General features: G+C 45.5%; 1 protein-coding gene across 4 annotated transcripts in view; it reads right to left on the bottom strand.

The window, feature by feature from the left end:
• Positions 1–26,708, bottom strand: part of LOC119396075 (relaxin receptor 1) — a 226,969-nt gene that overhangs the window by 68,830 nt on the left and 131,431 nt on the right. For 3 of the 4 annotated variants that reach the window (XM_037663154.2, XM_037663156.2, XM_037663155.2), the window contains 7 exons: positions 23,388–23,493; positions 19,765–19,836; positions 18,589–18,660; positions 14,770–14,841; positions 6,555–6,626; positions 1,225–1,296; positions 678–749 (listed from right to left, as the gene is read on the bottom strand). In XM_037663154.2, coding sequence (XP_037519082.1) covers positions 678–749; positions 1,225–1,296; positions 6,555–6,626; positions 14,770–14,841; positions 18,589–18,660; positions 19,765–19,836; positions 23,388–23,493 — 538 coding nt within the window. The remainder of the gene's footprint in view (positions 1–677; positions 750–1,224; positions 1,297–6,554; positions 6,627–14,769; positions 14,842–18,588; positions 18,661–19,764; positions 19,837–23,387; positions 23,494–26,708) is intronic. The other variant, XM_037663157.2, reaches the window with a different exon arrangement.

Raw genomic sequence — 26,708 nt, 5'->3', positions numbered from 1 at the left:
TCAGGCGCTCGCGCAAGATATCATGACGTTTCCACGGCCGCTCCGCTCCTTGGCTCCATTGGTGACGCAGAAGCGGCCATTTCGAATCTTTTGGTACCTGACATCGTCACAACTAGCTATACTAGTGCGTGAAATCACCAAAATTGACACTGTAGTTTGACGTCACGATAGTGTCGATGTCAGTAGGTGCGCCATGCGAAAATCGACTTTAACGTCAAAATAAATTATCTTATGGTACATTCGACTGGTCGTTTGAGAGCGCTCTGACTGTGTTTGAAACTGTTGAATTCAACAGCTTTAAACCTTTTCAACGAGAACAAGCAGGTATGCAAGTCATCTTTCTCCTTCCTGATCATGTTTTGACCCGATAATGTTAGTAGCGATGGTTAGTTGCTATTACCTAATTTTTTCAGCGTCTGCGGAGCGCTCGAAAACGACCAGTCGAATGTAGCATTAGCGTTTACTGAGCTTCACACTGAGCCTGTATGCAGATTTGAATGGCAGAGTAAACTGAGCTTCGAAAATTGGTGTCAGTACCCCTTTAAGGTTGTTCACAATTAAGTATAGATAATATAAAAAAAACTGTCGAAGTCTGGATTTCCAGGTTCCTGGAAAAATATCGCTCCAGTAAACATTTATAAACTTTTTCAGAAAAGCGTTGCTGGTATGTGACTTACAGAACCTGGAGACGACTTAGAGGCGAGAAGGCACGTGGTCGAAGGGTCTCAATGTTGTTGCCATCGAGCCACCTAAAAAAAAGAAAGACATAGAAAAATAAACCAGTGGTTTTCGGTCAAAATATGACGAGTTTAGACAGCCAGTGAAACTTCTTTTTGTTATATAACTTTTTAACCACATAACATGATCCTAAGGCATGCCATCATATGTGTACATGCCCAGACGACATTTTGGTTTCGATACGCACTGCTAAATTTCCGCAAGCATGACCTCTGCAATGACTGCCCCGTTTTTTTTTCTTGCATGGATTTATAATACGCATTGCGCTCTTTTTTGCCTCCAACTAGTTTTCACACAAACGCGTACTACTACTACTACTACTACTACTACTACTGCTGCTACTACTACTACTACTACTGCTACTACTACTACTACTACTACTACTACTACTACTACTACTACTACTACTACTACTACTACTACTGCTACTGCTACTACTACTACTACTAATATTACTGAAATGTTAAAAGCGTGCTCAGAACTCACAAATGAGTGAGGTTCTTCGGATGAACGAACAAGTCCTCTTGTATGTCTGTCAGCGAACAGCTCCTCAGGTCTCTGTGGTTCAAGGGAAGTGCAGTGTAAGCGTAGGAGGCTATACGTATAATAGAAAACGATATACATTTCGACATGTGTGCACAAAGCAAATTGAACGAGGACATAACACAGGCGCTGCAACACCTGCGTTGTGTGTTCTCCTCTGTCCTCGTTCGATTTGCGATGTGCAAACATGTCGATATTGAATCACCAAACCAGCCCAAGCTACCATTCTATCAAGATGTACATTTATGCCAAATTGCTGTTCTCTTATTCGTTGTTTATGTTTGATAACCATTTAAATAGAGAAATAGTAGCAGGCTGAAAATATTTTAGTGAAAGGGACACACGTCTTGAATAATGAGAAAGAAAAAACTGACACAGAGCACCAAGACACAGTACACGCAGAGCAAGGAGACGTCCCCGTGTTCGATAACACCTTCATCTCAACTTCATGAGCCTAATACTCGATAAACGTTACTGGACCTTCTGTAGCCGCTGAGGGGCCATCATTTACAAAATTCACGCATGAACTATAGGAGCGAAATTGTTAAATGGATTTTGTTTGTTTGTTTGTTTGTTTGGTTTTAAGGCGAAAGCCTTAGAAACCTCATCACAAGCAAAAAATAACCTTCTGCGTCGCACCCTGCGGCATCGGTGTCAACACGAGTCATGAAAAAAAATCATCAAGGTGTTATACGAATAAAGGCTGGCAGCTAACTCTTTTGGATTCTGTCTCGCGTAACTCTACAAAACGCTGGTTTAAAGAGAATACGGCCGCTCCAGGGAGAGAAGCGAATTTCGCACAGTCCCTTCGCTTTGGGAGTGAAGCCCGTTGAAGGGTATACGAGCCGTCTGCTGATGCCTGCCGAGATAGCGCGCGCCAGCGATTGCGTCCGCACCCTCAAAATCGAAGTTCACAGTTGCTGCTCGAGCTACACATCCCGTTGAGGCTCATGACGCGCGCTGACGTAACTTCTCCCCTTCGCGTCATCCCTCCTTCTGTAGGTTTCAGCGCGCTCCTCTGAACGAGGGGAGAGCGAAAATGCTTAAAAGCGCGCCAAATCCCCGTAACTCCGCTCGGTCTTGACGGACTCGAGATGTTCTTGCGGCAATCGATTCGTGAGGAAATAAACTCCGATAGCAAGATCATTCGATGACTACTGGAAAAAGTAGCTCGTGACCCCTTTGAGAGGCACGCGCTGGCATCCTGCGAAGCAGAGCGATCATGTATTTTGCGGAACCCTCTGGTTAATCATCTAAAGGATTTCTTTTCTCGCTTACAACAAGAATTACTCTGTTAAAGCTTTTCCCTTTCGGTTGCGAACAAAGTGTACTACATAATGATCTGCAGGCCATATTTTTATTCGGAAGCCTAGATTGCAAAAATGAAGCCGCACTATGGATCAAAAGGCTTTCTTTTTCTGGACTTTGTCGCACTTTTGTCAGAACATATCTTTATTCTCGCATTCCATTTGTTCCCTCAATATTTTTATCCCCTACTATAAATTGACCTACACGCGCATAATTGTAGCACATATCTCATAAAATAATCAGTTCTTGCTTTCATTTAAACGTTAAAAATACTCTCTTTTATGATATGTTTCTTTCATGATAAAAATACAAATGAAAAGAAAATGAGTAAACTATACTCATGAAAGACTGGCACTTTCAGATTATTGAAAGAAACGTTTAGCAGTAATAGAACGAATAAAATATCCGGCATGGTTTATTTTGCACGAGACGGCTTCGTCCTGGGAACAATGTTTACCGCGCCATCATGGCGTTACAAACATTTTTTTCCCGTAAAGTATCTCTCAAATGGCCCATAAACCACTCCAAGTTCAAAAGACGAGAGAGTGGTTTCCCTATCGCTTCCGCTACCCTTCCTACATGAGCTATCTCCTCTTCGCCACTTGTTTCTACATAAAACACGTGGACAATGTCAGCTCAAAGAGCTGAGCCTATCAGGATTTTGTGCTTTTTGGCTACACGCTGATCTCTCCGACTGCGCAGTCGAAAACGCACAAAACGGAGTGAGACCAGTCGCTCGCGCGCGATAGTCAATCAATCAATCAATCAATCAATTTATTTCCTTTCAATAGGAGGAGTACAGGAGTCATGCGATACAATGCAGAACGGACGTGGAACTGAATGGCACAACTAGTAATAATAACAATATTAGGGGTTTAGCGTCCCAAAACCACGATATGATTATGAGAGACGCCGTAGTGGAGGGCTCCGGAAATTTTGGCCACCTGGGGTTCTTTAACGTGCACCTAAATCTAAGTACACGGGCCACAGACATTTTCGCCTCCATCGAAAAGTGCAGCCGCCGCGGCCGGGATTCGATCCCGCGACCTTCGGGTCAGCGGTCGAGCGCCATAACCACTAGACCACCGTGGCGGGGCGGCAAAACCAGCGTGGAATGCTGTTCATTACTTATATCCCTCGTATATGGAACAATCGAGAGCTTCTATTTCCTCATCACGTCGCGTGACCAGAACGCTGGCGTTCCGAGTTTTGCCAAAAAACGGGAGAGAGAGAGAGAGAGAGAGAGATAATAAAACGAGAGAAAGGCAGGGAGGTTAACCAGAATAGTAGCGTCCGGTTCGCTACCCTACACAAAGGGGAGGGGGAAAGGGAAAGAAAGATGGAAAGGAAAGCGGAGAGGACAGCAGGCGGGCGATAAAATAAATATAAACAAAAGGAAGCTGTAGAGCGGGAGTACTAAAGCCTATTCAATAGGCCACTGGCACGCAAAAAGTTCAGTAAGGCCTTAAATGATTTTCGCTGGAAATAATAATAATTGCTGGGGTTTGAAGTCCCAAAACAACGATATGATTATGAGAGACGCAGCAGTGGAGATCGAGAGAGGGCCGGAAATTTCGACGACCTGCGGTCGCCGCGGCCGGTATTCTATCCCGCGAACTTCGGGTCAGCAGTCGAGCACCATCACCACTTGTGGCTGGTAAAGACGGGAAACGCCACGAGAGAATAACCTGCTCGTTCATCGAATTTTCAGAGGCTATTAGGGAGCTTTAACTAATTACTTCACAGGTGCAGACATCGTAGCATGACTTTTTGAGCAGGTTCGGACATGGTCGAAAAATCACCTGTTACACTTGAAATGGAATTTGCCACGTATAAGGTGTCTTTAATACTTTTTGCACCTGTTGTCCCTGCAAACAAATTCTACGTCGATGTGGAAGCGCTTTACCGCTTCTGAAGCTACATCAAAGAGATTATTAACAAAGCTTGTTTTTCTTTTAATTAGATGCGTTTAAGGAGATGTTGGTGCTTAGGTACGGCTCCTGCTACTACTCTTCTCTTGCATAATAACTTGCATCATGAAGTTACCAATAAGCATGCAGCAAAATTAGCTCTTTATCAAATTCAGGGCAGTTGTTTAAAAGTAAATGTTGTAGGGATTAACAATCTGTTAAATGCCATTTTTTTCGAGAAATTAGAAAAAATCTCGTTCACGATTGAATTTCGGGGCCCCGATCCAGGCGATGTTGAAACCGAGCGCACCGCGAGCGCGGAAGAAGAAGCCACCATGCGTGCAGACGAGAACGCCCCGCGTCGAAGAAATCACAAAAGAATGAAAAGAAAAGAGGCAGTGGGCAACAGAATCTGGTCATGGAAAACGACAGATCTTCCTACATGTAGACAGCGTATCCAATCTGCGTTATTTGTGGGGCTTATCTTTTTTTTTTTTTTCATATGTATGGGCGCAAAGCACGGTTCACCCTGTCACAATACTTGAAAGAAGGTGCTCCGTAATGGCTGCCGCCAAGTTTCACGCTACGCGTAGTGAAACAGTTATGGTGCAGTTGGTAATCGCGGACAGTGCGATAGAAGGTGATAAGCACCTATTATCACGCGCAACGGTAAGGTGATCGGCTTGCGCAAATGGCAAGTCCTGCCACGTGCCATGGCAATTAAGATACTGCAGCGACGCGCCTTCGTACTAATTTTGTCGCTTACCGTCACGGCGCGTCTCAAATTTACGCGATGCAGCAGCCGCCTGTTCTGAATGCTGAACAAAGGGGCAGTGATGAAACGGGGACGCAAGCAGGATACACACGGGACAGGTGCTTGATTGCGTGCCCGTTTCATTAGCGCTATATTGCTCCGCATCAACCATGAACCAAGTTGCCCAGCAGCATGTCTTTCTAAGCCTGTTCTAAGCTTTCGGCGTGCTCGCTTTCCAAATCAACGGGAGCGGGGCCTTGCAATTTGATGATGAATATTTCAGATTACGCGCGATTTTTTATTTATTTACCCCCCCCCCCCTCCACGAGAAAAAAAAAATGGGTCGTCACAGATTCTAACGCCTTACAACTTATCCGTGTAAGCACCTCCCGTCAGGGGTTGATGATTAAAAAAGCTAATTACCAATATTTGATTAATTAGTATTTTCAGTGTAACTGTAGCCTTAGTAGCGGCGAATAGTTTCTCCACGTGGAATTTTTCTGTGAAGACGACAGGTGCCTTACTATTATAAAAATTATCTATTGTACAAAACGCCGTGTATATTTTAAAGATAGTATTCAATTATAGCACATTTCCTTATATATATTTTTTTCGGTTTCTAGAGCCGCACTTTATCATTTGCCGTTATTTTAGTCCGGTATTCGTGATCAGTTATCTTCTTTCATTACTTTCTCTATTTTTTTTGTATTCTCATGTTCCTGTACAGCTTTTACGTTTCTGGCTTGCTCCGTTCATAATTACGCTCCAGCAGGCGTTCCTGCCATTTCTGATGGGAGCAGGCTGGCAACTGCCATTCCTCGCTCATTTTATTCTTGATCCTATTTAAACATACTTTGAAACTAATAATCATGATGCTGATTATTATCGTTGCCATTACGCCGCGAATTCAGCAACCTTTACTTGATACACAGCGTAACTCTCTCGAAATGAACAGACCGCAATTTTTTGGACTGAACGAACATTCGTAAAACACACACACACACACACACACACACACACACACACACACACACACACACACGCACACGCGCACGCACACACGCACACACACACACACACACACACACACACACAGACGCACACACACACACACAGACGCACGCGCGCGCGAGCGCGTATGAACTGCGCAAACTAACGACCACATAGACCAGACACAGACAAGTGGAGTTTTTGTGTCTGCGTGCTCGTTGGTTTAGGCAGTTTATACGTTTTGTTACGATGCACCAATTCATCAAACACCAAGTCATTCGAAAAGTTTTATTATGATAAATCTCACTTACAGCGTTTCCAGCGCCGTAAGACCGCGAAACGCCTCCGCAGCGACAGATCCAATAGGGTTGTGAGACAAGTGCCTGCAAGCATGAAAGAAGGTATGGTGTATAGAAACTCTGCGTCCTTTGAACGAATGTTAGATAGGTGATTATAGCGAAATCCCCCGCCACTCACAAGAACGCCGGTTCTCGAAGCGCGCAATGCCCACCTGAAATCGAAGAGCTTAGGAACTTCGGTCCATTAAATGCCAGCACGGGGTATATAATTCATTCGCGCTCATCCAAAAGCCGCCCTGTCTACCTGCGCTCTAACACGCTCTACGTACGACGCTTACACTTTGCTGTTTATATATACTTTATTTTTAATTCCATCTCTGCCACTCGAAGAACACATCAGGCACTTGGATGCTCTGAGGCATTTTCCGTATAAAGGTTGGATCGAAACGACACGAACATCTCTTTACCTGTTAGAATTGGCCGCATTTAGACGTCCTGAGCCCCACTTACTCGGAAATATACTAAAAAAAAACGCCAGGCCTGCGCTGAAACCGCAGCACAGTCACAGCGAAAGCTGGAAGAGCGGCGTTTCTAGAGCCCGTTAAGCTCTCTTGGGGCTACAATACAAGTACACTAGAAAGGTACCCACTACGCCATAAATCACAATTTCTGTGAAGTTGGGAAGCACCTACTAAGCCATTATTCGTCCTTCCGCGGAGAAGCGAGGCACCAGCTACACGTCTGTAAGGCATTATGTGCACTTTGTTGACACGACGACTGATGACGATGAAGAATTAAGGCTCAGCCCTTTGTAATGGGTTGGAATCTTTAAACGGCCCACCAGTCATGTAATTTGCATTGGGTGACGGCCGGTCGTTATTTCCCTCTCCTGTCATGCTGTATAACATAGGTTGACGTGGGAGAGAGACGGGGGGGGGGGGCGAAGAACTTCATTGAGGCCCCAAGGAAATGGATCATGCGCTTATGGGCTTCCTTGGCAACCAACACAAGTGCACTTGCGAGGAACCCACTACGCTATAAATCAGTGTAATTTTACTGAGACCCCGAGGAAGTCGATCATGCGCTTATGGGCTTCCTTGGCAACCAATACAAGTGCACTTGCGAGGAACCCACTGCGCTATAAATCATTGTAGTTTTATCATTGTAGTTTTTTTTAGACATTATGCGCACTTTGTTGATGCTGTGCCTGATGACGATGAAGAATTATGGCAGAGTCCTTTGTAATGTGTTGGAAGCATTCAACAACCTACTCATTGCGCAATTCGCATTGTGTGACGCCTGGTTACAGAATTCGCGTTGTGCGACGCTTGGTGCTTATTTTACTCTTCTACCACGCTATATTGCATATGCTAATGTTGGTTCCTTCCCGACATGAAGCCTGTATAGGACCTTTTTGCAAAGCAGTTTCAAGCACCGGCATGGCTCAGAGGTTGAATACTGGGCTCCCACGCAGAGGACCCAGGTTCGAACCTCGTTCCATCCTGGAATTTTTTTCTTATTTTGTTTTTTTTTTTCTTATTTCGAGCGATACTGGTTACGGACACCGGCGGCGGCGGCGGCGGCGGCGGACAACTACGGCGCCAAAAACCGCCGGTGAAATGATCTCATAACAGCTTTCGCTGTAAAACAGTTGCACAAGCGAAGAGCTGCCTACCCATCCAGAGTTTCGTTCTTAGAGTTCTTAGGGCTTATCATTGATCGATACCTCTACTCTAGTGTTCATGCTAATAAACAGAAAGTGCATTAGTAAGACGTTCTTCTCGGCTATCCAGTTCATACTTCGAGTAAAGTGAAAACAGAGACAAAAAAAAAAAAAACGAGGACAGCCAGAAGGAACGAGTAAGCCACGGCGGGCGCAGCTGACCCCACAGATGATGTTGCGACTCTGATGAGCCGCTGTTTCTTAAGTATCTGCAGTACAGCTTACCTGTACTGAACAACACCTACAAAAAGTAACATCCCTGCAGTATAGACAGAGGGGAATAACGAAAAGTAGAAACAAGGAGGTTTACTAGAGAAACGGCCCCCTTAAGGCCGGGAACTCGAGACTCGTCTCGGAGTCCCCCTTTTTGCCCCTTCGTTGTGTCACAGTCTCCAGCGCACTTTTACCGTTCTTAAAAATGTACTACCCACGTGGGCAGATTACCACCTTGGTGAGTCCCATGATGCACATCAACAGCGAAGACCATTACGATCGCTCAGCATTATTCACCCTAAGATTATCTCTCTAGAGGTGCTCCGCGCGCACATTAATCACCTTGCTCACGTTCCTGCCGACTACTTCGCTTCCATAAGACACGCCCAAGGCCTTATTTCGTGACAGCACATTACCCTACAGGGAACACTTCCCTATAGACTGGCTGTATTTCGCCACCTAAGAGACATCTGGCGGTTTTTAGGGCTTGGTCCGATGAAAACTTCGAATGGCAGTACCTGAAACACGGACCAAGGCAGAGCTCTCGTCGCGAGCTTCAAAGCAGCTCCCTCTGCTCATGCTGCACGATGAGTACGAGGAAAACATTGGCGCAGCTTCGCACTAGTGCTGCGAACACTGAGGAAGCAGCGCAGCTGGGGGCGTTCGCCTCCTCCTTTCCCTCCTCCTCACCCTAACTTCCATTTCCCACTCCTTGCTACACTATGCTGTACGTGGCTATGCTATGATTTACTCCTTTAGCCTCCTCTTCACCCTCACTTCCCTTTCCTACCCCTTGCTATAGTATACTGCACAGGGCTTGGCTATGCTTTACTCTGTTTCCTCCTCTTCACCCTCATATCACTCCTCACCCTCACTTACCTTTTCCACCCCCTTGTTCTACTATGCTACGCAAAACTATGCTATCCTTCCTTTCTGTTTCTTTCTATGTCTATCTCTTTCTCTCTATTTCTTTCTCTTTATTTCGTTTCTCTCTCTCTGTTTCTCTTTCTTTCTCTATTTCTGCATCTCTCGCTCTATTTTTTCTTGTTCTCTCGCCTGTAGCAATGCATTCATATGGTTCCTATAAATGCTTGTTCTGCTAGCGTGCCTGGATAACCGAGTGGTTACGACACTCGCCTTCGGTCCGTGGGTACGAGGGTTCAAGTCCCGCCTCGCCAAGAAATTTTACTTTGTTTTATTGATTTCTTCTCCTCCTCCTGTCCACTTCTCTTCTACTCTCCTTCTACTCTCCTTCCTCCAACGCGTTGCTAGGCGACGCGAGTTGATATATAAGTAGAGCCCGTTCGTGATGATAATTTTACGGTCCCTTCAAAAACGCATCAGCGGGGTTATACTGTATATCAGTGGCTTTCCGGTCACTGCGGCACCATCGGCAACGAACATACCGATAATGCTGCAAAGAACGCTCATGAAAACGATCTGGAGGAACCCGTTACCCTGTGAAGAACTGAGGTAGCAGCGGAAAATTGCATGCTTGCGTGTGGTGTCGCACAATATATGTAGAGAATGCTCGATTACATTACATATCTTTCCCGTCTGGTTCCGTCCCTCCGGCTCAGTGTTCCATATGATGAGCTACCCCGAAATGAGACTTGTTCGCTGCCACTTTCGGTTTTGACTGTCGTTTGCAAATACCTTCTCAACTTCTCAAGTGGCATCGGACTACCTGACAGTGTTGCCTGTGGCCATTGCGTCAATGAAGAAACAACTGAACCAGGGGCGTAGCCAAGGGGGGGGGGGTTGGGGGAGTTCAAACCCCCCCGAAATTTTTCAGTTTTGCTTGCGTATATAGGCACGCACACATACAAACGCACGCACGAACATACATAAAGTATGGTTGAACCCCCCCCCCCCCCCCGAAAAAAATTTCTGGCTACGCCCCTGAACTGAACATGTCCTTCGTCATTGCGCTCGCTACAGCTCCCACAGGCACTCCATTTCGACAATGTTAGCACGCTTTGACGACCGGCAGGTTTCCGAGAAATCAGTCTGGAAGTTGCAAGCTTTAGCACTGCCAGTTTAGTGCCGGAACTGTCATAATACTGCGAGTACTGGAACGTGGCAGCCTAACGTCAGAAAGGGGTGAAAGCGCTGGTGACATTTCTGCGAACAAACAGCCTCGTTGAACGGCTGCACTTTCTCTCTCATTAAGTGCGGAGCCCTTAAGGGGCCCGGATTGTCCTCCATCCATGCCTCTCATGTGGTGCTGGTCACGCTCACAGCAAATCACCCAGTACACGCCACAACAAGGCTAGCAATGCTCAAAACAGGGTTAAAATGAACGAACTAGGCCTAAAATACTATAGTTAACTGAAAGAACCACGAAGTAATCGCAATAATTAAAATAAAATCACTAAAAACGCTTCGGAAACCTGCTCCTGACTCCAGTGTCGCGCAAGAGGTGGCGCCACCACCTCACCAAAAGCACTATTGCTCTTTCCACCTGCGTTCTCCGGCGCATTGTCGCGGAAAGAACCTGACACAACTCGCTGCAGACGACACGCATCTCGACTGTCCTAACAAGCAGGCAATAACGCACAGCAAAAGGTAGCGCGCATGTCGCATACCGAGTTTGCGAATCTCCCTAATAAGATTCTACTCGTGAGGGCAAACCCTACATGCTAACTTCAAACACTTGCGCCATTGAAGTTTTGGTAAATGGAGGGCCAGTGGGAACTCTACGAATGGGAATCGATGGGTGCCCGTACAACACACTTCCTGAGGTTTTACAGTGGTACAGCTGCGGTACGTTTTTAAAAGACGATAGTCTTTCTTGGGGAACTTAAACGCAGAAATTTAGGTCTGTCTGTCTGTCTTTCTGTTTGTCTGTCTGTCACCGGATTCAGCCACCCGGCCAAAGTTGAACCACTTGCTTACCGCCCACCCAGCTTGAACTGGTGCGGCTGTTCATACATGTGAACGTTGTCGATCAAAAAGTAAATATTACGCATATCTGACGCGGAAAATTACTAGGTAAGTATTAGATGGTGTGTTCCTTTAATAGAAAATACACAGACACGTAATTCTAAGGACCCTAGTTTCTTAAGCTGCACTGAAAATGCTGCTGCGCTGAAGATCCGACGCGCCGACGAAAGCCCCCTGCCACGGAGGAAGGAAAGAACGTTCCTCCTCCGTGCCCTCTGCACAAGCTCGTTTCCCGACTTATTGCCAGATAGCGCCCATATCTCACGCAGCGTAGAGGTACTGCATATGCTACCTTTAGGTAGCAGAGTTAGCAGAGTTGCGCATCTGTATTCCGAACGGCCGCTAGCAACCATGCGTTGCAGAGAAGCTGACGCTGGGGCCAAGTTTTGTATTCATGGCCGTGGTTGCTATGCGCAACTCTTCTACCCAAAGGTAGCATATACAGTAACTCTAACGCAGCGCTCCTCTATCGTCTTTCGACGACATTTGCAGCGAAGCACGCAGATACGCGGCCAATTTTTTTAGGTGTTAGTGTGTGCAATTTTTTTTTCATATTCATCTCTTGATTTCGTGTTATTCTTTTGCTTCTTGCCTTGCTGTCTTCCTTTCCACCCTGCTCGATAGGAAGGCCTAAAATTTAAAACCAGGTTAAGTATCCGGCTTCCACACGCCGTCTCCCTATCGCTGTCCTTCTTCCAGTTTTTGAGCGCCTATACTGCATTTGACAAAGATAGGTCAGCTTCTCTGAGCAGCCTTACCCAAACTTATACAGCTCATGAGATTGTATACACACAGATGAAGTAGCGCAAGCAGGTTGGCCGACGTCTCCACAAGCTGACTTGTCTTGTTTATTTGTTGTTCTTTTTCGAAAAGTCGTTACAGGCTGGCAGAGACTGCTAAATACTTCCGAATCTTTCCTTTTCCTTTTTTTTTTATTCCATATCTCTGTTGACGCAGCCGCTCTCAACTGGCGTCCTTCTTAAAGCAGAGGGCCCGCCTGCGCTTCATAGATTGCCGAGTGCGCAACAGCTTTTGAGTGAGAACGCACGCGCCTGATCAATCCAGCGCACCGACGTCGAATTATGCAAAACGTGACAACTCGTACGCGTTAGGAAACCTCAAGACGTAGTTGCGAGTTTTTTTTTTTTTTTCTAAGAATATGCACTATGCCGTGCCATACCTTCATTCATTCTATATAAAAGGCGCTTTTGTACTGCTGGAGATTAGGCGCGGCGAGAATGTTTAACTTCTCAACAAGGTTACATTGTGACGCGCTGCGGATTTCGTGCGAACACCTGTTGTCCCGGGGGCTGCTTTTATGTGAATTTATAGTTTGTGTCTTTAGTTTGAGGCCACCGCTAGGAGATTTCTGGGGAGATAGAAAGAGTGAGCTCTAGCTTTTTTTTTTCTGGTTCTTACTTTTAATTTACATACGAAAAAGCGTGGGAAGGTAAGCTACATTAGAGTCGGCTATCCCATCAACATGATATCAGTATTGAGGAAACACACAAAAAGAAGAAAAACGAGAAATAATAAAATAATAATAAAAGAAAAAAAAAATCAATAGCACTGCGCAGATATACGGTACGTATGTACAGTCGTCAGCACGTTAATATACGAATGCTTCGCAGCGTGGCCTGAAACGGTTTGATTGACGCATGCGCCGCGTACCTTTGGGTTTTGTTGCCGAGGCATTAGCAATACATGCCGACATACTGTTCAAGCATACCGAGGTATTATCTCCGCAACAGCGCCTATCACTTCGCGGCTGGCATCAGTCAAACCAGTCCAGGCCACGCTGCGGAGCGTTCGTGTTAAGCGTGCTGACGGCTGTGCAATGTACATGTACATGTATATGGACATGCACATGTAGAAATATACATATACTAGGTACATACTGGTATCGCAATGCGCCGAAACAAATTTTACAAGAGTTTATGTAGGTAAATGCACTTTTTGTTAATGCTGTTTACGTGTAGGCGTTTCGTTGGAAATGCGTGGCTTCAGCTCGCAGAAACGCACCTTGCGTAGTATGAATAAATGTCATAAATCCACAGCAATTCTTAGTTCGACTGTACTGAGCTTCCATCTACAATGGCATAGTTATCTGGAATTGCCACGTAAAAAAACGCGCTCATAGACATCTGCGCATAATTTTGTGACGTCACTTAGAGGGGACCAAACGCTTCTTTTTTTTAGGGTGCATTGTGCGAATGGGCGTGGTCTCTAAGGGAGAAACTAAAAAGCGGTGTTTGAAGTGGCAGGCTCTCTTTAAGATGTTAAAATATTTATATAGGCTACTAAAGCGAATGATGTGCTGTGTCGTGCCAACAGTTGTTTTAATGGTAGCTATTGTGGACGAGGCGCACTTATCAATAAATTTGAATAATAATTTTAGTTGATATTATTATACCTTATTTATTGCATACTGTGAGCCTTAGGAGGATCTTACAGGAGTGAGCAGTGAGTACGTACGTAGAATTGTCAACAGAATAAAAGAAAACATGCAAAGAATAGTTAGCACACTTCGCCAGTGTGCTTTGCGCGACAAAGTTTACGTATTTCGTCGAGCAAAATACGGAAAATGTGCGTTTACATTACTCAGTATTACCCACCCGCAAAACGAACATTACAGGAATGAATTTAGCAACCCAGCAACTTCAAGGAAAAACACACACACACACGCACACAAAAAGAATTCTTCGATTTTAGCGGTGAATGCCTTCAAGGATTCAACATTCATGCAAGCACGTGGCATCTTTTTCCATTGTTATATGATAGATAACAAAAAAAGATTATTTGTAAGTGTGGCAGCGCCTTATGTCTCAACAGAAACTCAACGCAGTGCCTATCCCCGTAATAAAACATGAATGCAAATAATTTTTCCTCTTTCATCTGATAACAGCTAACGTTCTATAGGCTTCATTTTACCGTGTCATGATCATAGGTCGGCAAGAAATGTGGAGCGCAGTCAGGCTCACTAACCAAACATATTTTGCCTTCAGGGCTCACTCGGACTCAGGACTCACCAAACTTTTTCTCCACCAGACTCACTCGGACTCAGACTCACCAAAGTTTTTCTCAACCTGACTCACTCGGACTGAGATTTACAAAAATATTACTCATCCTGACTCCCTCAGACTCAGACTCACGGCTCGATCTGAGTCTGAGTGAGTCGACTCATGAGTGAGTTTGCCGACCTATAGTCATGATTCTGACATTAAGTACGTAAGGGATGGGGAGGGGTGGTAGGTATAGACTTGTAACGAAGACAGCACATCATGAAGGTATGTATACAAAAACCCAGTTGGAGGCGAGCAACAAAAAACTTTACAAATGGCTCACAAGTTTCGAAGGTTCTTGCTGCTCACAAAGGTGTCTGCCGCAATGTGCTGAATCCTGTTACCTTGGAGGTACCTGGAAAAAAGGAAAAAAAATATAAAATAAAACAGCCTCTTAGGTTCAGGAAAGAAACATGAAGCTACTGGACCCGCCCGTTTTGTTGCTCCGTAAACAGTTTTTTCCTTTCTTTTTATTTTCTTTTGCTTCGATGAGCCTGTACATATCCTGTAACCCTATAATAAACCTACAATAAAGACAAAATTTTCTCTCTGCATCGACTCAGCTGTATAAATGGGATTAACGCCTCGAACGTGCACATTGCAGAATTATACACGCCGTGATAAATGGGGACTCCGGAATGACTTCTAATTTTATTTTCATGGAAGCGGCGGTGTTTGCATTCCACCTACATTAAAACGCAGCTGCCGGAAATCGAACCAACCATCTCTCCAGCAGAGCGTCATGGCGTCTTAATTGTCCTGCTGGTGCTTGCAACGCTGATTTAGCTAAATTTGTATAAATTTCTCGCTTTCATCGTGTTATAGGCTTTTTTTTTCATGTAATCCATCATGACGTGCAGTGACGGTTGAAAGGCTTCTGGAACGACCATGTTACATGTTTTGGCGCTGCGGCTAGGGGACCTAAGCAGTCGTTACACTGTCTACGACATTTTCATTAATTCCTCGTGTTGTCCATTACTTTAGTAATGCCGAACGGCGTCTCGTTCGAATAGTACAGTCAGTTACAAGGGTTTTTCTCTGTTGTTGTTCTTGTTGTTGAAGATGAAATGCTAATGCACTTAAGTTCGTTTACTTCTGAAAATGCGAATATTGCCTTGACACACTGCAAGTATATAATCATTCGCGTTAACTGCAACGGAAGTCTTTCGTCAGCGCGACCACTCTCTGCAAGGTGAAAACATGCGCGGACTGCAGTGTCGACCCATAAATATGGCACTGCTTTATCCTCCAGAAATATGTGTATATGCGGTCGACAAAAAAAGGTAAGAATAATTAACTGCCTCTTTTTTGCCTTTAAGATAAAGATAGCAACAAAAAAAAACACCTTTTTCTTTGTCCTTGGTAGCATTCTTTCTTATAGGTACCAATTTCTACTTGATTGTCTCATGTACAACGCAACATGCGCGCAGACAATATGTTAATAAACTGAAGCAAAACTGCGATTCGGACCTAGTTGGAACATATTCATCTTGAAATATTTGCGCAGGCACACGAGGACACAGAAGAGACACACACACACAGGCGCACACGCACGGACGGGCGTGTTTGCATCTCTTCTGTGTCCCGTGTGGCCTGCGCAAATATTTCAATATGGACAGTGTTAATATATCTTACAGGTTATTATATGCCACGTATACTTTATAGCTTATTACTTGTTACTGTTTTCCCGCGTATTTCAGTCATCTTGGTAGAGCGAGTGTAAAAATTGATCCGCATTAAAAAGTGTTGAAATAAATATATAATCCTGGAGTTTTAGCGTGCCGAAACCACTGCATGACTATAATAGATGCAGCAGTGGGCAGCATCCTGCGTCCTAAATTTCTCTCGGAAAGGCTTAAGGATACTTCAAGCAGGAAATAAAGACGTCTTCAAAAATTTCTTTTGATCAACCGGGGTTCTTTAACATAGATTTAAATTTAAATACGTGGCCGTTTTTGTATTTCTCCCCCTTCGACATGCGGCTGACTTCGTGATCGGAAAAGGGAACCTGCGCCCGAGCGCTTATCAAGCGAGGTGACGTAGTGCTGAAGCCAGGACGGCGGGTAAGAATTATTTAGTTGGCGTTGGAGCGGTATAGCATAAGGTAAATTGTCACCTAATACAGTGGCAAAGACAAACACTAATAAATGTTTTAGCTCACTCACCTATCGATTCAGAATTGAGATGTGGCCAAAATTCTGGTTGTTCGTTTAAATACTGCAGTTCGCGCAATTTTTGTACGGAATGAGTTACCAAGGAAATCAGCAGCGCGCGTTTCACTGCTGCATGGACGCCTTTCATAGCAATGTGTCGAGTGCGTTCGCGTGTGTGTGTGTGTGTGTGTGTGTGTGTGTGTGTGTGTGTGTGTGTGTGTGTGTGTGTGTGTGTGTGTGTGTGTGTGTGTGTGTGTGCGTGTTTGTGTGTGTTATCGTGCCTTCGACATCGTGGCGCCTGATCAGTATGATGAATCGGCAAGTATCCGTTGCAGCGCGCTAATTAGTTCACTAAGTGGGCCATGTATTTATTAATTAAAAGTCCAGCTCTTCCAGGCGGGCTGTAGCTGGTAACTCTGCTAGACACTATGCTCGGCTGCCATATTGGACTAAATGTGTCAGTAAGCGTAATTGTATTACAGTGAACGGGAACTTCAACAGAGTAATTGCGATACACGATGTCTCCGTCGAAACAACCTACACGTCATACTTAAGCGGCTTTGCTGTCAAACATGCACACGCTGCCTGTGACAAGGCACCTTTTTCAATACAAAGTATGATGATCACAGCCACTTTCGACTCATTACTTTTCCATAAGAGGTTGCGTGCTCAAGAAATTGGATGTCTGTACTGGGCGCAACCGCCCCATTTAATGAAATGGCTAATACGTGATGGCAGCTGTAAGAATTAATCGAGCAAACTTAATATGCACTAAGAGACTTGCGAACATCAGTGTGCAATAAAAGAATGGAATATACCATCAGCGCACCCAGTGTACACTCAAGGACGCCCTACATTGATTAAGCTAAGGTTTGGGGGGGGGGGGTGGCACTGGAAAATTGAAGCGCCACTTTCGGATGTTCGGGTATCTTTTAAAGTAACGAAATCCGAAGAAAACAATGGTAGCAAGCTAAAGCTAGGCCGTTCTAAATTACTTGCTATGGCAGCTCTTTCACGAGCCTGTTTGGTTTTAGTTTTCTTTTTATTATTATACGTACATTCGACAACAACATTAAACAGAGAGCGGTGGCGTGGCAGCGAAACACTCCGGTCATTATGTTAAGTGCTTAGGAAGAATTTTGAAGCGAAAAATAATATGGAACAAAGGAAGTGCACAGAAATACGGTTAACTATAACGTACAAGTAAAGTTTTAAGGAGAGTAAAATGCGAAGAGAGAAGAAGGCTAGAAACAATTCTTTTCATATCTCCTTTAAACTTTCAGTTAGTTCAGCTTCTTTCTGTGCACTTAGTTTTTTTTTTTTAAAGTTGGAAACTCCTATGATGGACTAAACGCGGAACCAACTAGCTCGTCTTTCAGTCTTAAATGAGCATTTCGTACGTGAATTACTCGGCCCTCAGCCGATGATTCTAGACGCAGGCGCGCAGTGAGTTCAGACAGGCAACCTATTGATACGTTTCTCCAAAGACAATTTCGGGCCCCTACTAATACTACGAGTAATCTGCATTAATATGAATGGGCACGAGTCCACGAGAATAAAACTCTACTATAACTGCTTACTTTATACATATTTTGAGTATGAGCCAAAAATAGGCCATTCAACCAATGTTATCCTTATGCCTTCCTTCTCTCGCCATATTACTGATGTTTTTGTGTAGTTTGTTGTTCAAGTGCACATCACTTTAAGGATTCGTCAGCGTTTGCATTGCCAAGTTAGACGACACAGAAAAAAGGCCAAAGGTGTACATGTTCTTTTCTGGATCGTTAAAGAAAAGCTCATTTGTTAATGCGCAAGTTATTCAATCTAAAAAGACAGGGCGTGCAAACACGGACACAAGAAAGAAGTCAGGACACCACAAACGCCGACTAACAACTGCGCAAGTTAGTTACACATTCCTGTAGCGCACGCATTCGTTCTAAGGGACTCACACATTTTTCAGCATGGGAAGGTTTCCAAAGACGTCTTCACCCAAGCTGATGACCTCGGATGAGGAGAGGACTCTGCAAAGAAACGCAACTGCGTTGAATCGCACGATAACGCCGAGCGCGTTGTCGTCTACGCAGCAAATTGGTGTACGGTTCTTAACCTTCAAAATTCGAAAGCAAATAACAGTACGGGACCTTTCACGACGAAAGGATTTTCAAAAACGTTTTCGAAAGCGGTGCCCGAATAAATAAAACGCGAAAGCTGTAAAAGTAACGAAATAAAAAACTACACTTCACGTGCTCAATTCGAGCTTGCGAGTACCTGCGTATCATGTAAGGTTGATATGGGACGTATTAGGTTTACCTAGAATAGACTGTCTACGATCTAGCAAAAATGCGGCTTTGGTACAAACCAACTAGAAATAGAAGTAGCTAGTTTGTGCCCGTTATCTCACTCAGCCGGCCATATATCTTGTAATTAACAAGGCAAGTTCAACTTCTAAGAATTTCTCACACGTCTGAAATTCGCTACGCGTTCCTTAAAAATTCGCTACGCGCCCCCTTATTATCTGGGTTAAAACCCAGATCATAAAATCTGGGTTTTAACGTCCCAAAACCACAATATAATTATGAGAGATGCCGTAGTGGAGGGCTCCGGAGATTTCGTCCACCTGGGGTTCTTTAACGCGCACCTAAACCGAAGTACACGGGCCTCAACTATTTTAGCCTCCATCGAAAATACAGCCGCCGCGGCCGGGATTTGATCCCGCAACCTTCGGGTCAGCAGTCGAGCGCCATAACCACTAGACCACCGTGGCGGGGCAAAAGGTACCCCCAACGTCCTACCACTTCAGCGCACGAATTCCTTTGAAAAGGCAAGGCATGCTTATCGTATCGGTAATCCTACCAGTGATGACTGAAACGTCAAGGAACATGATAGCGTTATATATTCTGGCATAGTGTCTAAATGTGCGCTTCGGAAAAAATACGTGTTTCAACATTTTCTGTTTCTAACCGTTCGGCGGTGCGAATAACAGACAGTAAGGTGTCATCCGAAACATACGAGGCGCGCTCCTTGCAACTGGTCAGCGCGCTGGCATATTTGGTCGTAGCTTTGATGACCGCGCCTACGAAGACAACGTGCCTGCAGAAGTACGATGAACTGTTGTGGATACTTACAGGATCGTTAGCTGAGGCATCAGCGGGAAGTCACTCTTCTGTAGCTTAGAGAAATGGTTCCCTGATATGTCCCTGCGGAAAGAAGACAAAGTGCAACGAATAACCGATGTATGACTGCTAGCTGTATTCATCATTTTGCTTTCTTATAGCTTGAAGGCTACATAAACAACAGTCAAACGACCAATCCACGGGTTGTCGGAAGTAATAATAATGTCATCTTCATGAGCAGCAGCAGCAGCAGCAGCAGCAGCAGCAGCAGCATCACCATCATCATTACATTATTTATATCACACAAACGTTCATATTTTCTGCAGTGGATGTTCATATTGCACCATCCACTGCAGTGGATAGTTTATATTTTGTTGTTCTTCGTTATCGCGCAAATGTTTTTCCAGCGAAATGCTGCTAACTGCGCTGATAATTGTTCTTATTGCAATAGCAATTGTATGGGCAGTCTCGGCTGGGTTCCAGCGACCTCTCACTCCGCAGCGCGTGGCGCGAACCACTATGCCACAAAACGCAGATCCTTCAGTTAGCTAACGTCGAGCGTTATATACACACCCTTTACCGCTGGCAGTACTCAGAGACGGCAAGCGCTTATAAACGTTTCTTCATTACCAGCGAGATGGCGCAAGGAGCGCAACGGGCGCAATTAAAAGTCGCCGGCCAGCTCGCTCTCTTCTAATATTTGCGCAGGGAGAACCTTGCTCTTCCGCTGTCTGCTCGCGCGGTAGTTGCTGCCGGGGGGCAGATATCTCTGCAGCGCAGCAGCGCATCCATCACGGGCCGCTTTTCTTGCTATCGCATTCATTGCTTCGCCCTTGCGGAGAAACTGTGACTTTTTTTTGCGAAACCTTTTACATGCTGTGGACTGGTTCTATCATTTTAAGTGCGTTAAACGAACGAATGCAAAGTTTTGGCTCTTCCTCAGAAAGTTTTGGCTCTTCCTCACGGAAGGGTACTTTTCCGCATGCAGTTGGGAGACCGGGCGGAGTGATTAGGGGGACGCAGCTCGGAGCGAGTGGAAACTACCGTTTGTGACTACGTGTTTTCCGCCCCCAGGGTTCCTCCTCGTTGCACCGCCGGCCCGTTCGCTTTTCTGCACGTTTGTCAACGTGATAGACGACGTAAGAAAGGAAAACATGCCATTCTCCGCAAAGATGGCGATAATAACTACGATCGAACATGGGGAAAAGAAGGCTTAAGTCGCCGCTGCCTACATCACCCCAAGAAGCACGCGTGGTCGCGCATATATATATATATATATATATATATATATATATATATATATATATATATATATATATATATATATATATATATATATAGCAACGGAGGCGGCGTTTGGATATAAATATTTAATTCCCAACAGTTTCGGGATCCTCCCTTCTTCGAAGATCGATGGGTCCGGTCGCTCTCTCGCCTTCAAGGACATTGAGAGAGTGGGGAGATAGATTACGAGAAAAAGAAAGAAAGGAAAAAAAAGAAAAAACGAAAAAAACGAAAAAAAAGGAGAGAGAAGAACACCGACGAAGTCAGCAAACGAGGCGAGAAAAAAAAAAAAAAACGCTAACTGTGTATGGCATGAAGTCGTGGAAGGTGTTTCTCGGTTCGCGTCGGGCGCAGGGCCACCCAAAATTGTTGTCGCGGAGGGCAGAATGAGGCACCTGAGGGAAGCGTCCCCTTAATGGGTCGGCATACCGCCTTTCATCTTCGCCCGCTCCCTGTGAATAGGCTCCAAGTGGTGGAGGAGCGTAAGCACTTTACATTGTACAAGTAGTGAAAAAACATGAACAAAAATAAACAAAAAAAAACAAAAAAGGGGAGAAAAGAAAAGCAAGAAAGTAAACGACACTGCACTCGTACGAGCCAGTCAAGAAACAGGCATGGCCCCAATTATGATTCCGTGTTGCCAAATTCATTTTGGCTTATCTCTCGGAGGCAGGAGAGTCTTCCAGGGTCCTTATTGATGCCGGCTGTTAATGTTCTAAATTTAAAGATAAAATATGCCTCACGTTGTTCGCGCGCGCGCGTGTTTTGGAAACCGGACTGTAAAAGAGTTACGCTGATATTTTCAAAGCTGTGGTTTGGTAAGCGCAGATGTCTGGATAAGGGTAGCTTCGGCAGTGAAGTGGCGTGGTACCGGTGATTATTAAACCGCAGCCGAAATGGCGTGTCCGTTTGGCCGATGTATTCTTGCCCGCAGACGTTACAATGTAACATGTATATCCCATTGCTGGAGTCACAATTTAGGTTATACATTTAGGCTATACATTTAGGTTATACCGATATACAGGAATTTGACAAACACGCAAAACGCCTAAAGAATTCCCTATCACAACAAAATTATCCCGAAGACATTATTGACGATGCCATACTACGTGCTCGCAACGTGAACCGGAATGACATAATTAAGGAGCCAAAAACAGTATCCAAAACAACTTCCCAAACAAATCTTGTACTAACTTACTCCTCATCGGTGCCACGAGTTAACAACATACTTTCCCGCCACTTCAACATAATTAGGCAAAGCAAACGACTGACTTCCATCTTCGCGGAGCCACCTCGCGTGGTGTACCGCAGGGATAAAAACCTGAAGGACATTCTTGTCAGAGCAAAAACAAACCCCGCCAAAATTGAGCAGGGTGCGCCCCTGCGGAAAAGCTCGTTGCAAGGTATGCCCACACATGCCCCTGAATCAAAGGCAAGCTTCTCATTTCAACAACATCACCCAAACCTAAATTGTGACCGCATTGATATACATGTTACATTGTAACGTCTGCGGGCAAGAATACTGGAAACGGACAAGGCTGCGTTTTAAAGACCACGCCACTGCAAAATAAAATACTAAAAAAAACTCTTTTACAGTGCCAAAACACGCGCGCGCGCGAACAACGTAGGCATTTTTATCTTTAAATTTAGCCGCAAGTCTCCTGCCTCCGAACTTGCGGACTACATGCCTGTTTCTTGATTCGTCCTGCGTTTAAATAGACAATGTAAAGTGCTTACGCTCCTCCACCACTTGGAGCCTTTCACAGGGAGCGGGCGAAGATGAAAGGCGGTATGCCGACCCAAAGGGGACGCTCCCTCAGTGCCTCATTCTGCCTCCGCGAAAATTACAATTTCGTCCTGCAAATAGAGTTAAGTTTGTTAAAAATCGTATAAAATTATCCGATACATCGAACTAATGCCCGTTCTTTTGCGAATTGTAGGCACGCGGGATCGACTGTGATTCCACAGATGGTTGCAATCTAGTAAATGACAACAATTGCACGCCCTACAAACGTTTTCTTAGTGTTTCTTTTCGCACATTGTCACTTTTGTGCTCTCAGGTCTGGTCTTCCTGCAAAGGCCGTTTAAATTGGTAAGGGTTGAAAAAATAACATGAATGTTACAACGCTGCGCACTTTTTGCAGGTTACGCGACAGCTTGTGAATGTAGGGTATAAACGCTGCCCCTTTCTGCTCTATTGGAGCACGCTGAAACGACTTCTTTTTACTGAATCTGCTTCTGCAATCCCTGTGCAACCAAAATGGTGACGCGGCTGAATAGCCCCAGTGCCTGGGGGAATCGAATCTGCGTATGTACATTGAAAGACTTATGCGAATTGCCGCTGTTCTTACAGGTTTGTGACATTTTGTGGAATGGTTGATGGCAGCGCACGCAGCCCGGTGTTCTCGCAGAAGAAGCTGTTGTTTTTTGAGCAGCGGCATCCACGATGGACCCAATCTGAAAAAGAAAAGAGGGTTGGAAAGAGCGATGAAAAAGAAATGTTTGTAAGAAATGGTGGTCAGTACTAGGCTCAGTCGCGCGGCATACACATTAAATTTAATTTTACGTATGTTCTGGAATATATATTTGTCACAAAACGTATCTCACAACTCATCTCGCCTTGATACTTTTGTGTCGGTACTCTTTTACGTCATGCAGCATTGGTAAGAACTCATCGGCAGTGCATTATAAGATGGAATGCTAAAAAAGGTGGACAAGAATAAGAAAAATTCACAGCATATCCACAGGTGAATGATGAAGAGCTTGGGCGAAGTTCCTGAAGCAGTCATGGTTACACCGTGAAATCTTCAGTGGTTTCGCCCAGCAGTAATCAAAGCGATAGCCCAGTACATCATCAAAGACGTGACAAACACTGTATATATTTATACAAGAAATCTTATTATTCTTAGGTGTTAGCTAGACGTGGCTTCCGTTCCCCCTTCATTATAACGGCTTTATGGTCGGTGAAGTGATGGATCGGTGATGGGTCGTAGTGGGATGTTTGCAAAGATGAAGTGGTGGGCAGTTTGCAAAGGTGGTTACGCCGGACAACGGAGACGTGACAAGGTTAGACTAAGAGGAGCTTCGCCCCTAAAAACGAAGGTCTGGTCACTCCAGCGAGCCGAGGAAGCCGCCAAGGGCCAGCAACCCTTGCCCGAAGCCTCGGCGGGGTCCAGGCCCATCCCACAAATTCGCAGGGCACTCAGTAAAGTTATTTGATCTGATCTGACAAACGAAGGTGACAACACGAACGCTTGCTGACTGCCGAAGGTTCGCCGAAGCGAGCGGCCGAGACTCGTCATCTCCGTTGCAGCGGTAGGCCAATAAGTTAGCGGTGGCTTCTTGGCCCGCGCTCGCTACAACTTGCACCGTCACGCGCGCCAGCTGGCTGGCAACGGGCCAAGAAACCATCGCCCATTTATCGGCCTACCGCTGCAACGGAGCCGGTCAGTCCCGGCTCCGTTGTAGTAGTAGTAGCGGTAGTAGCAGTAGCAGTAGTAGTAGTAGTAGCGGTAGTAGTAGTAGTAGTAGTGGTAGTAGTGGTGGTAGTGGTGGTGGTGGTAGTAGTAGTAGTAGCAGCAGCAGTTGTAGTATAGTAGTAGTAGTAGTTGTAGTAGTAGTAGTAGTCGTAGTAGTAGTAGTAGTAGTAGTAGTAGTAGTAGTAGTTGTTGTTGTAGTAGTAGTAGTAGTAGTAGTAGTAGTAGTAGTAGTAGTGGTAGCGGTAGTATTAGTAGTAGTAGTAGTAGTAGTAGTAGTAGTGGTGGTGGCAGTATGATTATGAGTGACGCCGTAGTGCAGGACTCCGGAAATTTCGACCACCTGGGGTTCTGTAACGTAGACCTAAATCTAAAAAAATCTAAAAGTAATTGGGCATTGTCTTATCAAGAACATTACTTACCATAATCACGATCGTAGCATTATCATACTTTCCATAATCTTCATCGTAATCGTAAAGATCACCGAATTCTCGCGAGCAGAAATGGCAAGATGCCGTCGATTATTCTCGGAGGTAGCGTTTGCGCAAATTACTCGACCTTTCCGTACTTGCGGCGCTTCTCATTGCGTCGACCCATGGCAACTCGCGGTGTGATAGGTGGAAACCCAAGAAGCTTCCTAGGCACCGGAGTCGAGAGCTGCACGGACCGGCTGAGAATAAACAACGCATTAATTCAGCGCTTCTGGTTACGAGGCGCTCACACAGAGTTCACAAGGGGGTGGGGGGGGGGGTGAGGCGACTGCGGCATCTGAGACAAGGCACGTATGGAATGTCTGATCTCTGCCGCCTCTTCCATATTTATAGCTGTCATAAGAAAGCTGCTTAGGGCATTGGATAAGCGCGTACTAAGCGACATGTTATTTTTGCTCTTGCTGTCACAAGAAACCTGGCGCTACTGTAGGTTTCACGCTGGAACGGTTGTTTTTCGCACGGAACTAGCACAGCGCGAGAAGACTAAGACGAAGACGAAGGATGTAGATGTAGATGTAGATCCTATACTGTTGGCTCACACCCACTCAGGACGAAAGAAACACGGTACAGTAAATGTTCTTCTTCTTCTTTTGCGCTGTGTTTGCCCAGCTATGCATGCACCATCTCGCCCAAATCAAAGTCTTGCTCGAGCACTGTTCGTGCGGATTTTCTTGCAGCTGAATCGCGTTGCCACATTACTCTTACCATCGATAAGGTTTACTGAATCTTGTTTGCAAATGATTTCGCGTACAGCTACCACAGGATCAGGTAAAAAAAATCACCAAGCCTGCCTAGAACACGCAGCACAGTCACAGCGAAAGCTGGAAGAGCGGTCTTTCCAAAGCTCGTTGTAGACCCTCTTGGGGCACCTAATACATGCACACGTGCAAGGTACCCCCTGCGCCATTAACCACCGTAACTTTCATGAAGTAGGGAAGCACCCACTATGTCATATTCGTCATTCTGCGGATAAGCGAGGTACCCGCTACCCATCTGTAAGTCATTTTGTGCACTTTGTTGGGCTGTGGCTGATGACGATGAAGAGTTATAGGTGATCCTTTTATAATATGTTGGAAGCATTCAACGACCCACTCGTTGCGCAATTCGCGTTGTGTGACGCTTGCTTGTTATTGTACTCTTATACGGCGCTATATTACATATGTTAACACGATTCCTTGACGGACATGACACCTGTATAGGGTATTTTGACGAAGGAGTTTCATGCACCAGCGTGGCTCTGTGATGGAATACTCGACTGCCACATCGACATCCAGCCCGCAGCCATACGATCGCTGCTCTGCGGTGCTCGCCTGCTACGGCTCAGCGTGCCACCGGCTTCAGTGCAGCCGCGAGTTCCATGCTTCCCCTTCGTCGCAGCGAGCGGTACCAACCGGCCCGCAGCACTCCCTTGACCAAGATTTGACTACCCCGACTACTTCAACCTAACGCCCGGCCACCAGCGCATCAATTCCTGCTCCCGTCCACCCGCCCGACGAGGTTTAGGATGTTCCTACAGCCATAAACCAGTCCGCTGAGAGGTGCGTTTTTTCGAAGCCCTCACCCGAGGGTCCGTCGCACGTGCCTGCCATCTGAACGCCTTCCCTGATTTCGACGGCTCGCGAAACGTCTCCGACATCAGGCTCCACGACAGCTACCTTGTGGCACGCCCTGGAGTCTGCCACGGCCACGCACACCATCACGCGGG

This window comes from Rhipicephalus sanguineus, chromosome 6 (assembly GCF_013339695.2).
Source record: "Rhipicephalus sanguineus isolate Rsan-2018 chromosome 6, BIME_Rsan_1.4, whole genome shotgun sequence".
Classification (NCBI taxonomy): domain Eukaryota; kingdom Metazoa; phylum Arthropoda; class Arachnida; order Ixodida; family Ixodidae; genus Rhipicephalus; species Rhipicephalus sanguineus.
The sequence above is the reverse complement of the archived record's forward strand: the minus strand, read 5'-3'. Positions and strand labels throughout refer to the sequence as shown.